Below are 14,061 nucleotides of genomic sequence, written 5' to 3'. Positions count from 1 at the left end.
AGATGGAATCTCAGAATTGTTTTGAATTGCATTTCTCTGATGACTAAGGATGTTGTCTAGTTCTTAAGTGTCTTTCTGTCATTTAAGATTGTTCTGTTGAGAATTCTCTATTTAGATCTGTATCCCATTTCTTAATTAGGTTATTTGGTAGTTTGATTTCTGGTTTCTTGAGTTCGTTGTATATTTTGGAGATCAGTCCTCTGTCAGATGAGGGGTTGATGAAGATCTTTCCCCATTCTGTAGGCTGCTGTTTTGTCTTGTTGACTGTGTTCTTTGGATTACAGAAGCTTCTCAGTTTCAGGAGGCCCTATTTACTAATTGTTGCTCTCAGAGTCTGTGCTACTGGTGTTCTATTTAGGAAGTGGTCTCCTGTGCCTATGTGTTCCAATGTATTTCCCACTTTCTCTTCTATGAGGTTCAGTGTGGATGAATTTAAATTGAGGTCTTTGATGACCACATGAGTCTTTAATCTGATAAATGGCATGGCTAGGACAAAGCAGCAGCTGTCTCCACCCCATTCCTTGGTTAGCTGAGAGTCTAGCTTCATGGCCAAGGTACTGGTGGCAGTCATGTTTATGCCACAACTCTGCAGAGTTTCTAGGTTTGTGTCACCAACAAGAAGCATGCTGCCAACTACTCATAAACACCATTTAAGTATCTGGCAGCAGGGCCTTTTAAAGGAGCCATGAGTTTTTGCTATTAATGCTGAATCAGGAAGCCTCTCTTTGAGAAGCTGTGCCTCTGCTTGCCTCTAGCAAACAGAGCCCATTCGATAAAATTCTGCTACCAAGAAGGCAGACTTGATCCTGTTCTTTTGTGTCCAGAATCCCTTTTCATGTTTTTGTCAGGTTTTATGTTGGAATTCTTGCCAAATGTTTGAGCATAACATGTAGACAGAAGTTTCTGTCCCACCCAGTCCCAAAGCTGTTCAGTACCAAATAAACATACAGAGGCTTATATTAATTATAAACTGTTTGGCCTATTGCTCAGGCTTATTACTGAAAAACTCTTACAGCTTACATTAACCCATAATTCTTATCTATGTTTAGCCAAATGGTGTGGTACTTTTTCTCAGTGAGACATTCTCATCTTGCTTCCTCTATGTCTAGCTGGCAACTGCATCTCTGCCTTTCCTCTTCCTGGAATTGTCATAGTCTGGTCACCCCACCTATACTTCCTGCCTAGCTACTAGCCAATCAGTTTTTTATTAAACCAATACAGTGACAAATCTTTACAGTTACAAGAGCATTATCCCATATCACATGTATGTATATATGCATACGCACACATATATATATATCAAATTATCAAAATGTCAACAGCCATTAATATAGACAGTAGCTATATGAGTATCGATGACACCATCCAGTCAACTTCTGTTTCAAAATATTCATAATAAACAGTTGAAAGGCTTCCATGGGACATGTGGGTCTCCTCAGCGTCCATCTACAGGGCAGAGGCTATCCCTAATGTGGCATGCATCAAGGTGAGACACCAAGAATCACTGGGGGTGCCATTAGAAGGTTGCTATCATCTTCTCAAAATTTCTGTTGATGAAGGTCATCCAGTCTAGGATTAGCCACTCCTTAGAGACCCTCATCAGCCTCACAGCACCCACAGTACCCCACACACTAGCCATGAAGACCAAGTTCCTGAATGGTTCCTGGTAATACAGGTATTGGGAGACATGAAATTGATGATGGAAAGGTACGAACTGCCAAATGAAATGTGAGTAAGCACTGAGGATCAAAGTGGCAGTACATAACAATGTCACCCTGTCTGTCTGAATGTGCTTAAGAAGATCTTAAATGTTCTAACATCACATACACACAAAACAGGCAACTATGAAAGATAATAGAGGGTGTTGTTAACCTAATTGTGATAGCCATTGCCCAGTGCAGTTCCACAAGTCAGTGTAATATTAATATTTGTGATTTGTCAATTAGACATCAATAAATCCAATAACAGAGGAAAAAAGACAGAGAAATGGGTAGAGGGACCACACCATACAATTCTATCATCAATTAAGGCTTCAGGAATCTAAGAATGGGCAGAGAAGCTGGTGTGCTTCCACATATGCACAAAGGGATCCTGTATAGTCTCTGGTACATGGGAAGTTCTCGTTATATAAAGAGAGTAAGGATGAATAAATAAATGTGTATGAGGACCCATATTATAGGTATAACTGTGGGATGCCTACCTAAAATTTTGTGGACATCTCTTCTACAAAAAGAACTTGGTGTCTGTGTAATGGTGGATAAAAATGCAATCATGTGTCCATGGGGAATACATTTTCATAAGTATATTTTCTTCATCTGACAAACAGACTTCTGTTTACTACTGCAAAGGATGTCATTCCAGCCCCAACTAGAACGTCGATGATTTATTGCAACACATTGTTCTTGGTTGTCGTTGGGCTCACCTGGGTGCCAGAACCTGAAAGGGAGGAAAGAGTATCAGGGTGTTTCCTACAGCAATGCTGGGAAAGAAAAAGCAAGAGTAAGCAAGCCTGGGGATGAGGCTGGAATTTGTGGAAATCAGATCAAGTGTGTACAAACCAGCCATTCTCCACCACCCGTGTCTGACATTTCCCTGAAAACAGGGCCCACCGCATTCAGTGTCCTCTTAGCTTGTCCTTAACTGTTTTCCCACACACATCCCAGAGGCTACTTCACCCCAGGTCTTGGTACCTGGGGACTGCCATTCCATGGTGCTTATTTACATGCTGAAAAGGTCTTTTCATTTTTACAACAGTCTTATTTTAGAGACTGGAGAACTAGTTAAAATATCTAGTTAATCTACTTATTTCTGCCATCTAGGACAAGTAATTTAATATCCTGGATTTCTACTTTTCTTCTCTGAAAACTGAAAATTACAACACCATCACTATTTATTTTTCACAACAAAAATCAGGGTAGAATATGGGAAAATACTAAGATATTAGGGTTTTTAAATAATTACATAAACACAAAACACAACAATTTCAGATTGTGGACTTTGATTTATGAGAAATAATCAGTTATTATCTTGACATTAATTGTTGTTATAAAGATATAAATGAGTCTCTGCATCTGCTTCCATCAGTTGCTGGATGAAGGTTCTATGATGACAATTAAGGTAGTCATCAATCTGATTACAGGGGAAGGCCAGTTCAGGTACCCTCTACACTATTGTTTAGGGGATTAGCTGGGGTCATCCTTGTGGATTCCTGGAAATTTCCCTCGTGCCAGTTTCTTGATAGCCCCATAATGGCTCCCTCAACCAAGATATCTCTTTCCTTGCTCTCCCTCTCTGTCCTTCCCCCATCTCAATCATCCCATTCCTTCATGTTTTCCTCCCCTCCTCTTCTCCCCTCCTCCCCTTCTGTCTTCCCTTCTCCCCCAATTCATACTCTCAAATTTCTCAAGAGATCTTGTCTATTTCCCCTTTCCAGGGGATCCATATATGTCTCTCTTAGGGTTCTCCTCGTTACCTAGCTTCTCTGGGGTCATATACTATAGGCTGGTTATCCTTTGCATTACATCTAATATCCACTTATGAGTGAGCACATACTGTGTTACTCTTTCTGGGTCTATGTTACCTCTCTCAGGATGATTTTTCTAGTTCCATCCATTTGCCTGCAAATCTGGGTAGAGCTCCCAGAGTCCAGTTGAAGAGAGGGGAAGTTACAATACAAGCAAAGCAGTCAAGACGATGATGGAGATACCCACAGAAACAGCTGACCTGAGCAAATGGGAGCTCAGTGACTCTGAAATGGCAGTGTGGGAACCTGCATAGGACCCAATTAGGCCTTCTGAATGTGAGTGACAGTTGTGGGGCTTGGGCAGTCTGTGGAGCAACTGCCAGTGGAAACAAGATATATTCCTAATACTTGAACTGGCTTTTTGGAGCACATTCTCTTTGGAGGGATACCTTACTCAGCCTAGATATAGAGGAAGGGCCTTGGTCCTGCCTCAAAATGTTGTGCCAGAGACTTTGTTGACTGGAAGTCTTACCTTCTCTGAGGAGTGGATTGGGGGGGGAGGTGGGGGAGAGCAGGAGGAAAAGGGAGTGGCAACTGATATTGGTATGCAAAATGAGAAAAGATTGTTTTTAAAAAAATAAATAGAAAGAAAGAAGATATAAATTAAACCTGGAGATATGGCTCAGAAATTAAGAGTGCTTGCTGCTTTTCCAGAAAACATGAGAATTACCTTCACCCGTATTGGCATGGTCATACCACATTGTGACCCCAGATCCAGGGGATCCAACACCTTTTATGGGCCCCATGGGCACCCATATATACATGGCACACACACACAGAGACACATACATACACACAAATAAACATAGATCCCAGTTTTTAAAATGTAGATGAGTGACTGGAAGCATAACAAAACCCACCTGGGTGTAAGCGCCTAGATTGTGTACCCAGGGTACATATTATTCTACACTCTTCAAACTCAATTTCCTCATCTCTAATAGGAATATCAGTAACACCTGTCTCACAGGACTCCTGTGATGAGTATATGGGAATAAAAGTAACTCCATCCCAAGCAGCCACAACAGGAGTGAGCTGTTTTAGTTTCATAACCAACAGCTGGAACACCCTAAAGTCTTCTCATGCCACAGGGCCCAGGACTCCTCTAGGTACTCTAGACTCACGTGGCACTTTCATTGTATGGTGTCTGATCAGCCCATCGCCACTGTCGATGACCTGGATCCGAGAGCCCGATAAAATAAGCAACTTTAACTTCCAGGATCTTGGTGATGAAACCCTAGAGGAAAGAAAGATAAAGCATTCATCCTGGATGGAGGGCTGCTTTTTCTGTTATACAAGTTTTATAACCTCTTTTAAAAATTATTTTAACTCCACAAAATTATAGGTTCAATGTGATGCACATATGCAAATATATAATAATCAAACCTAGTTCATCTCTCTAGGCCCTTAAATGTTTTTCAAATTTTAGATTAATAAACAATAATTACACATTTTAGACTGTGATACTTTTTCTGGTGACACAGGATGAGAAGACAGAGAAAGACTAAAGGACTAGAAGATCCACCCCCACCCCCAGGAGGGCCAACTTCTCCATCTGTCCAGGACACAAAGTCATCACTCATAGACTGATTTCCATGTCACTGGAAACAATCTCTGTCCATGATCATAATGAATTCTCATCTCAGACTCACTCCCCTCTTTTCTTCCCCAAGACCATTCTTGAAAGTTGTGCATGACAGAATTTTACAGATTAATCATTTTCTCCCTTCATAACTTCAGATATTTCATTGCTGATGGCTGGCTGTGACTCTCCTGATTCCATCCCATTTCCCTGGTCAGCTCTGCGCCCTCCTCTGTTGAGCAGGAGGCATTAGAGTTCTGGAATCACACACTGGTCTTTCAGGCAGAAACAGTTCATCCTTCCCTCCACCCTCAGGCCTTGCATTTCTGTCGCCATGGTTCCTAGTGGGTTGTTCAGCTCCACTGAAGCAGGAGCAAGGTGTAGAATGCCAAGGCTGAAGCAACCCTTCTGCTATCTGATGGAAAGCGTTCTGCCACATCACCTACACCCGTGCCCACAAAACTCCCTCGCAGTAAAAAGAGGCAGACACCAGGCAGGCCCCAGGCCCCACTCTCTCCCACAATGCACCTGCTCTTCCTTGCTGTGGACCACCATCAGACGAGCGCCCATGCTGGAGCACTTCTCCTCACTCTGGCTCCAAGTTGCCAAGTCAGTGGAAACAAAGTAGCAGTGGGAACTAAATGCCTTCCAGTCCTTTGGGCAACAGCTCCAGACTTTGTCTATGGGGAGGAAGGAGATATAAGGGCAATGTAATAAAGTCATTTAAAAGTTGCTGTGTGCAGAGACTACGTGGGAGTTGGGACTGCCTACTTCTCCAGATTCAACAAGGAGTCCCTCCTCTCAGGTGCCAAGAAACTACAGTCTACCTCTGTGGATACTAACATCAGGGCCCCTTTGTCCTACTGGGTACTGTCAGGAAAGCAGTATAAAGGGCACTCAGACATCGAGGACATATTGCCAAACAGTCTGGGTCTCTAAAGAATAGAACTCATCATACCAAGAACCAGAAAGTTTGCGTATTGCATAAATACACACATATTTATACATGAAACAGCAGATGTAATTAACCAAGGCAGTAAAATTTCAGAGTTAGCAGACAGATATTTTTCACTAGTGGTGATAAAAGTGGTAGTCAATATATTACAATAAACAACATAGCTAAAGTATTGGTTTCAAAACTATGTAAACCATCAATGAATAAAAAGGAGCTGAATGTGGAAAAAAACAATGGAATCCTGAGATTTGCAGGCAAATGGATGACACTAGAAGAAACCATCCTGAGTGAGGTAACACAGTCACAAAAAGAGAAACATGGCATGTACTCTCTCATATATGGATTTTAGACATAGATCTGGGGAGTGCCAGCCTACAATCCCATGGCCAGAGAGTCTGGGAAACAGAACCTTCATTCAATGGCTGATGGAAGAAGAGGCAGACTCCCACAGCTAAACACTGAGCTGAAGTCATGGAACCCAGTGACAGTGAGGGAGGACTGATGACCAAAGGGATTAAGACTGGGCTGGTTTAACCCCCAGAAACAGCTGACCTGACAAAGGTTAACTCTAGAATCCCATGCTGATGCCTGGGAATCCAGCATAGGACTAATCAAGACCCGTTGGATGGGGGTGTCAGTGAGGAGGACTAGGTAATCTATTGAGCCTTGGGCAGTAGATCAGTATTCATCCCAAGTATACACATGGACTTTGGACTCTCATCCAACAATGTGAGATGCACTCTCACCCTGAACTCTTGGGGGAGGGTCTAGGCCCTGCCCTGGATGAAATGACAGACTATGGACACCCCCATGGAGGCTTCACCCTCCCTGGGGAAATGAGGGGATAATGAGGGGTTTGGGGGGAGAAGGGAAGGGAAAGGGAGAGGGACCTGGAACTGACTTGTGAAGCAACCTTGTTTCTAATCTAAATTTAAACTTAAAAATAAATATATATATATAAATTAAAAAAGGAGCTGAATGGAAATTTTGTCTGAAAATCATATTTTAAGTTTTCCAGGGAGTTACATTTAATCCTGAAAGCAAGAGAGATATCAGCGAATTCTCAAGGGATGGAAAACTGAAATGTAGCAGAAAAATAAAGTCTCATATAAAGACCCTGAATGCCTACAGAGGAATGCAATCCCCACAAAAAAAGTCAAGATTTTTCATAAGATAAATAGGCAAAACAATCTCGAAAGTCGTACAGAAGCACAGAAGTCCTTGGATAGCCAAAGCCACCCTGAAGGAAAAGGATAATGTTGAAGGTGCCACCATGCCTGACTTCAGGCTACACTATAGGGCACGTCACCAGCACAAAAGGAGACACATTGATCAATAAACACAAAAGAGAACCACAAACGTAAACCCACACAGCTACAGCCACCTGACTTTCACCAAAAATACACAGTGGAGGAAGATAGGCTCTTCAACAAATTGTATTGGGAAAACTAGTTACCAGTATGCAAAAGAATGAAGCTAAATTCACAGTCATTCTGTATAAAAATTGACTCTAAAATAGAGTCTAAATGGACTAAACGCCTTGCTATGAGGCTTGGAACCCTGAAATTGTTAGAGAAAGAAATAGAGAAACATTTCAAGATGTAGGCATACGCAAAGACTCCCTGAATAGGACTGCAGACTTCTTTACAGCAAAGGACACGCTGAATGAAGAGACAGAGACATCTGCTGAGAAGGGCAGGAACCCTAGACAAGCTCAAACAGTCTTCTCCAAAGGCTCTCTTGTCACAGACAATAAACAAACTGTGCTTATTGAGGGCCAAATGGTGTATTCCAAAGACATCTCCTTAAAGATATCAAACAGTAGAGACACTTCACTTACTTGGGGCCCAAGTTGGTAATAGCCTTAAGCACTTGCTTCTCTTTCCTAAACCTAAGCAATACACCTTCACAAGTCCACCTTCCGTCTTAGTTTACAAGAAAAACAAAGTCTGCATCCAAATTTTGAATAAATTACACTTTGTAGACACCGTAACTGACAAAGCAGCAACATCATCACACACACACACACACACACACACACACACACACACACACATACACATACACACAGTGATTAAGGGTGTGAAATGATCTCACAGAAGACTGGAGTTCAGTTCCCAGCACTCACACCCTGTGACTGACAACCACTTGTAACTCCAGGCATTGCACTCACATACACAAATCTACACACAGACACTTGCATATAAACATATTTTAATTAAAAATGAAATCTTAAACACACATCCTTGAGCATGACTTCCTGGAGATGCTCACGTTCACAACATCAGGTTTGCTTTATTCTTTCCGGAGCTCCTTTCTGTCTCTCATAAATTTCACTCAGACTGCCATTGGCTCTCCCTCCCTGAAAGTCTCCTTCATTGTCAATAGGTTGCCACACTTCCCAATTATGCCTCATTGGAGACCTCTAGAAGAGACTCCCTGGTCAGCTGATCTGAGCATGTCCCCATAGTACCCATTACTGAGCATCTACCGGAGTATCTTGTTGGAAATGCAGATTCTAGGCCTTACCTTTCAAAAGTGTATGCTGCTTTGTACATTCCAATTCAGTATAAGTCAGTTCTTTTCTGATTTCTTTTTCTTCAAGAAGTTGAGAATATTTTTTAAACAAAACTATGAAACAAAATAAAAGCATTCATTTTTCTGGTAGGGCTAAGACTCAACTCTTTACTTTTACTTTCTTACATTCTTTGTAGAAATCAAGTCCATAAATGTCCAATTACCTGAGTAGTTAGAGACTACCTGGGAAAGATTACCATCACCATAGTATCTAGCAGTTGGGAGTTAGAATGAGGAAGATCAGAAGTTTCAGATCATCCCTAACTATACAAGTTAGTGCAGTTGGTTGGTTGGTTGGTTGGTTGGTTGGTTGGTTGGTTGGTTGTGGGAGAAATGAGCTAATTCCAGGTTACCTGAGCACAAAGTCATAAGAGAGCCCGGCACTGATCAAAAGGACTTTGTTTCTGCCCTCTTCTTCCCTGTCCTCCCTCCACCAGCCAGCTCTGACTTCTCAGTGTCCCCACACATTCACGGTGCTCCTCACTTAAGACTAGCTCACCTTTCCTCTAGAAACACAATTTTCTTTTTTCCCTTCCTCATCTCCCCTTGTTCCTTGAGTCACTAGGTTCTGGCTCTCACTTCTGTAATTTACCAAACTGTTCTTGAAATAGATATCAATGCCCCTCGTGTACTCTTAACAGTCATCTTCCTATGGGACTTCTCACATGATCCTAGCCTGCTTCTCTTCCTCCGCGACTGTTGGGAGACAGTGGCTCCTCCAGCTTTGCCTGGTCCTGCTTGATGCTGTTTCCTGTGTTCTTTCCTTCTGTTTCCTTCTACACCCGCCTCTCTTACAATGGAATATTGTTCCCAGTTCCACCTACACCTCTCTTTCTCCAAACTCCTCTTGCTTAGTGGTATTGCTTTTTCCTGGGTTGGTGGGGGTGGGGACTAGGCATTGTTGTTTTGTTTTATTAGTGGGCTTTTTTTGTTATCTGTTGCCTATAAGCAAAGGTCTTCTAAAATGTACACCTCTTTCCTAAAACATGTTAATATGCATCAGACTAAGTCTGTGCATCTGAAATTCAGATGAACGTAAACAAAACTTAGATCACCATAGTCCACCCAAACCTCTTATCTTCTTCCTCTTCAGATAACTTCATAACATCTGATTTCATGAAATCAGAACATTAAACCATACCTCACTCTTGTGTGTCCCCCAATCCTCAGCTATCAATACTGATCAAAACTTCACCTCCTTTCGGTCCAGTTTCTCTCCCCTCCTGCGATCATCAGCATGATCCTTGGATCACACACTGAGTACTGCTCAAAGGGATTCTGAATTAGCTTCCTAATTTCCACCTGTCTTCCTTCCCAAACCTCTGTGAGAGCACGCTTCTCTGAGTCAGTTTTAATTTAACATGCCCTGCTTCTGATTCTTCAGTGGATCTCCATGATTATGGCACACTGCAAAACTGGACACACCTTCCTGATGTGAATATCCACTTAGGCTATGCCTTTGCAGTTCCCTACTCAAGAAACTGTGTCTATTTCCACGTAACCTCATCTGAGCTGCCTTTAAGACTTTCTTTGGCTACTAAAGTACACAAAGGCAAATGTATGTTGCTCCATGTTGAATTTGGCTTACTGCCACCATCTGGCCTGGAAGTTTGCAGTGGCATGTGAAGCTGGGTTGTCTGTTACTGATTCATGGATCCATGAGAAGGAGTAAGTTTACCTAGGACCAAAGGGATCTTCCAAGACAGACCAGTCTCAGGAAATCCACCAAGCAAGAATTAAATAAAAAGCTCAATTAACCTACTAAGTCTACTAAATAAAATAACATTTAGAGGAGATACCCGAGTAATATGGTATGTACTACTGTAGGACCTGAGTTTAGTTTTGTATGACCTCTACAGTTTCATGTAGCAATATACAGTGCAGTAATGCATCCCTATATTAGCTCATGTTTTCCACACTCCCTCATGTCTATGACACTGAGGGCACACACGGGTCTAGATGTCATCTGCTCCAAGCTTTTCTTAGCCCCCTGTGTTAACTTCTTACTTCCCACCTGCATAGCATTTTCCATGCAATTTTTTAAGCACTGGTTCACTTAACTATTCTCTGACATGCTGCCTAATATATAGGAAATGGATATTATTCATTATTGAATGAATGAATATAACACCTACATAAAATATAGTTTATGCTTTTTAATTGTTCATAAATTGAAAGCCAATCTACATAGAAACCCACTATTTTATGAACTAGCTTTCATACAATCTGGAACAAAAGCAAATGGTTAGAAGGAAATCTACTAGAGCACTGTCCCTGGAATAGCTCTGGCCATGTTTTCTCATCGCCCTGCTCGCTCCAAATACAAATATCTACGTATCCAATGGGGCTGGCTTCTAGACACTGCTGAGGAAACACAGACCCGTCCTCAGTACTGTAGTCTAACACACATGCCCAGGGTTTCACTCTGTGACACCAACAAACACACTTGCTTCCCCAGTGAGAATGAATGACTTTACAGAAGAATTGTTCTGAGTCAGAACAAAATTCCCAATGTCATCTACCTCCCCAGAGAAAGCATCTGTCTCAGGTTTCTGGGTAGCCATCTAATGGGTCCCTTTCCTTCTCTTTGTTTACTTGTCCCTCTGCATACTTACTGATCAGAGCAGTGGAGATTAAGATTGTCAACAGCAGGAAGTATATTGTGAGTGAAGTGAGGAGGACTCTGGAGAATCTATGACAACTTTCGTGAGACTTGGTCTTCTTTTGAGGAGCTGAAAGACAAAGCAAATTCATGTCTTGAGTTCTGTTGCCTTTTCCTCTTCTTTCTCATATTCCTCTCTTTTTGTGCATGATAAACACTAATAACATGATGTTTGAAATAATAAGAAAATGCAAATAGGAAAAATCATGTTAATTATAGAAACATTACAGTATGTGTAAAATCACTCATTCCTGACACTGAGAATGACTGTTGTCAGTATTTTGGTATGTATCTTTCCAACGAGTGTAAAGTTTTTACATATAAATGTTTATTTTCCTCAACTGGAACATCATAGATAATGGTTCCTAACTATAATTTTCTTTGACATTATGTCATGATTTTTTTCCTTTATGATTTTTTGTTTTATTTTTTGAGACAGGGTCATGGTATGTACCCTGGCAGACGTTGAATTCATTATGTAGTACATTATGCCTCAAACTCACATCACCCCCCATCTCAGCCTCCTGAGTTTTGTGATTACAGGCATGTGCCTGAACATATGGATGAATGTTTTTCTATATCATCATGTCTTTTTATCAGTTTTATAATGGTTGCATAGTACTTCATTATATACTTTTAAAGTCTTCCAGCTTACTTTCAACTTCAAAGTATTCAGTAGTCAAGAAGTTACATTTTATGATGAAGTCACGACATTTTTAGTCACCAATTCTAAAAGAGTTACAATACTCCCAACCATGTATAAGGTCCTAGGTTCTGTCCTCATCACTGGAGGGAGATGAGTGAAAAAAAAAAGTTATTCAACACTTGAATGCCAAACAGACTACTATATGTTACCAAATAGAGAAGGGAAAATCAGTAATCATAGTTTAACTTCTGAAGCAATTTGTTACATATATTTATGTGTATTTATATGTAGAAAAGATACAATAACATGGGTGGTGTGATTTTCTCTAGATGGCAAAAGTGAAGACAACACCTTCTCTTTTCCAATGTCTAGTCCCACAACCTTTCACATCTGTCTAGAGGCAGCACACTTGGTTGAGACTCCAGTGACCCAGAGACACAGCCAGAAAGCAAGATCATCTGTCTTTGTTTATTCATCACTAACCAGGAGCATCAGAAAATGCTTTCTTACCTGGAGGAGAGTCTGCTTTGATGTCTGAAGAATCAAGTTTATTTTTGAAGTTCGTGTTAATATAAATGTTTTCTGAGAACATGCTGAGAAGAAATCTTCCCCTGCCCTCAAAAGATGTGTACCATCCCTTTTTAAAAATAAGTCCTGAACAAAAAACAAATGTGGGAGCAAATTATCGCGATACCAGCTAGGGATGAGAGACAGCTGCCCTGAGCATGCAGCATGAGGTCCAGTCCCCTGATTTACAAAGAGAAAACCACAGGCAGAGAATACACGCAGGACAGTTATACAATCATAGTGATACCAAGAACTCAGAGGGGGAGAGAAGAAAAACAGGAAGGAATGGGAAAGAGGAAGCAGGCCATTGGAGAAGTCAAACTCCTCACACAGTTGAGATTCTGAACTTTGTCTGAGACAACCTCCACTATAAAGCCTCCTTGTGCTATGATTCCTAGTCCTGAGCCCTGAAGAGCTGCCACTTGGCCTCCCTGAAGCATTAACTTGGAAGAGACAAGGACATAAGCAGAAAAATGTGGCATAAACGGCAAAAGAAACAATTAGCAGGGTGAAGAGACAACTTACAGGATAGGGGCAAAAATCTTTTCTAACAGGACTCATGAACAAACTGATCAGAGAGTTCTCAAATGAAGAAATTCAGATGGCCAATGATACTTTAAAATGTATTTGAAGTATTTTGCCATAAAGGAAATAAAAAATTAAACATTTTTGAGATCCCAACCTGTACCAATCAAAATGAAGGGGAGACATGAGAATCCCTGGAAGAATCTTGGGTATATACCCAAAGGCTGCTCAATCACACCACAAGGAGGCTTGCCCAACGATGTTCATAGCAGCATTATTTGTAATAGCCAGACCCTGGAACAACCTAGAGACAGGGTTTCTCCCATGATAGAATTTGGTATGACTTGTGCTTGTGTAATGGCCACTATGAGTCCATATATTCAGATGCCCTGCTGTATCCAAAATACAGTTTCCTTGTAGTCACCCATCACATTTGGCTCTGAAAATTTCTGTGCCCTCTTCCACAATGTTCCTTGAAATTTGTGGGAAAGAGGATTGTGGTATATATGTCCCACCTAGAGGTAAGCATTCTATTTAATCTCTGTACCTTGGCCAGGTGTGGGTCTCTGTGTTACTCATCATCTACAGCAAATTGAAGCTTCTCAGGAGAGGGTCGAGAGATACATTGATCTGTTGGGCCCCAGCCCCATGGGGTCTCTGTGAGTTGCTGGTCAGCCTACAAGTGCAACTTGTTTTCCAGTCCAAGTGCTTTCTGTTTCCTAGTCCTGGCTTACTGCCCTGGCCTTGACCCTCTGACATCAACATCCAGCAGGAGGAAAACAACGATCTCTTCTACCTGGGGTTTTTTCCACTGTGCTGTAAACTTGTATAAAAAGCTCCTCCCTCCTACAAGGGAGAGACCTGTTAGCACTTGCAATGAAGACACACACACACTCTCTCCTGGCAATAAAGGCTACACATACATTCTCTTAGTACAAACAGCTGAATGTCTAGTCTCTCTTTTCCTGATACCTTGGAGTTGCTTGTGGCGCTGAAGCACAATTGGAGGTTCCACTGAGATCCAGAG

At 41.5% G+C, this 14,061-nt stretch overlaps 1 protein-coding gene across 2 annotated transcripts; it reads right to left on the bottom strand.

Annotated features, from left to right (window-relative positions):
* Window positions 1-959: 959 nt before the first annotated feature.
* Window positions 960-13,683, bottom strand: LOC110340161 (C-type lectin domain family 4 member A). Of its 2 annotated transcripts, XM_040737394.1 has the most exons (7): window positions 13,582-13,683; window positions 12,453-12,596; window positions 11,250-11,366; window positions 8,587-8,688; window positions 5,631-5,782; window positions 4,645-4,757; window positions 960-2,436 (listed from the first exon to the last, which is right to left on the bottom strand). In XM_040737394.1, the coding sequence occupies exons 2-7, from the start codon at window positions 12,532-12,534 to the stop codon at window positions 2,295-2,297; spliced, it is 708 nt and encodes a 235-aa protein (XP_040593328.1). In that variant the 5' UTR covers window positions 12,535-12,596; window positions 13,582-13,683; the 3' UTR covers window positions 960-2,294. The 2 variants fall into 2 exon arrangements, with proteins under 2 accessions (XP_040593328.1, XP_040593327.1); XM_040737393.1 differs by lacking the exon at window positions 13,582-13,683 and having other exon boundaries at window positions 12,453-12,705.
* Window positions 13,684-14,061: the final 378 nt, after the last annotated feature.

This window comes from Mesocricetus auratus, unplaced genomic scaffold (assembly GCF_017639785.1).
Source record: "Mesocricetus auratus isolate SY011 unplaced genomic scaffold, BCM_Maur_2.0 Super-Scaffold_100676, whole genome shotgun sequence".
NCBI lineage: Eukaryota > Metazoa > Chordata > Mammalia > Rodentia > Cricetidae > Mesocricetus > Mesocricetus auratus.
This window is presented reverse-complemented; position numbering and strand designations above follow the sequence as displayed.

What these genes read in the sequence shown, in the direction of transcription:
- LOC110340161 (XM_040737394.1), bottom strand. Translation starts at nt 12,534, where the DNA reads ATGTTCTCAGAAAACATTTATATTAACACGAACTTCAAAAATAAACTT. An exon ending in AATCTCCACTGCTCTGATCA is followed by an intron (nt 8,689 to 11,249) that starts GTAAGTATGCAG and finishes TTTGTTTCATAG; the next exon opens with TTTTGTTTAAAAAATATTCT. An exon ending in CCATACAATGAAAGTGCCAC is followed by an intron (nt 2,437 to 4,644) that starts GTGAGTCTAGAG and finishes CCTCCCTTTCAG; the next exon opens with GTTCTGGCACCCAGGTGAGC.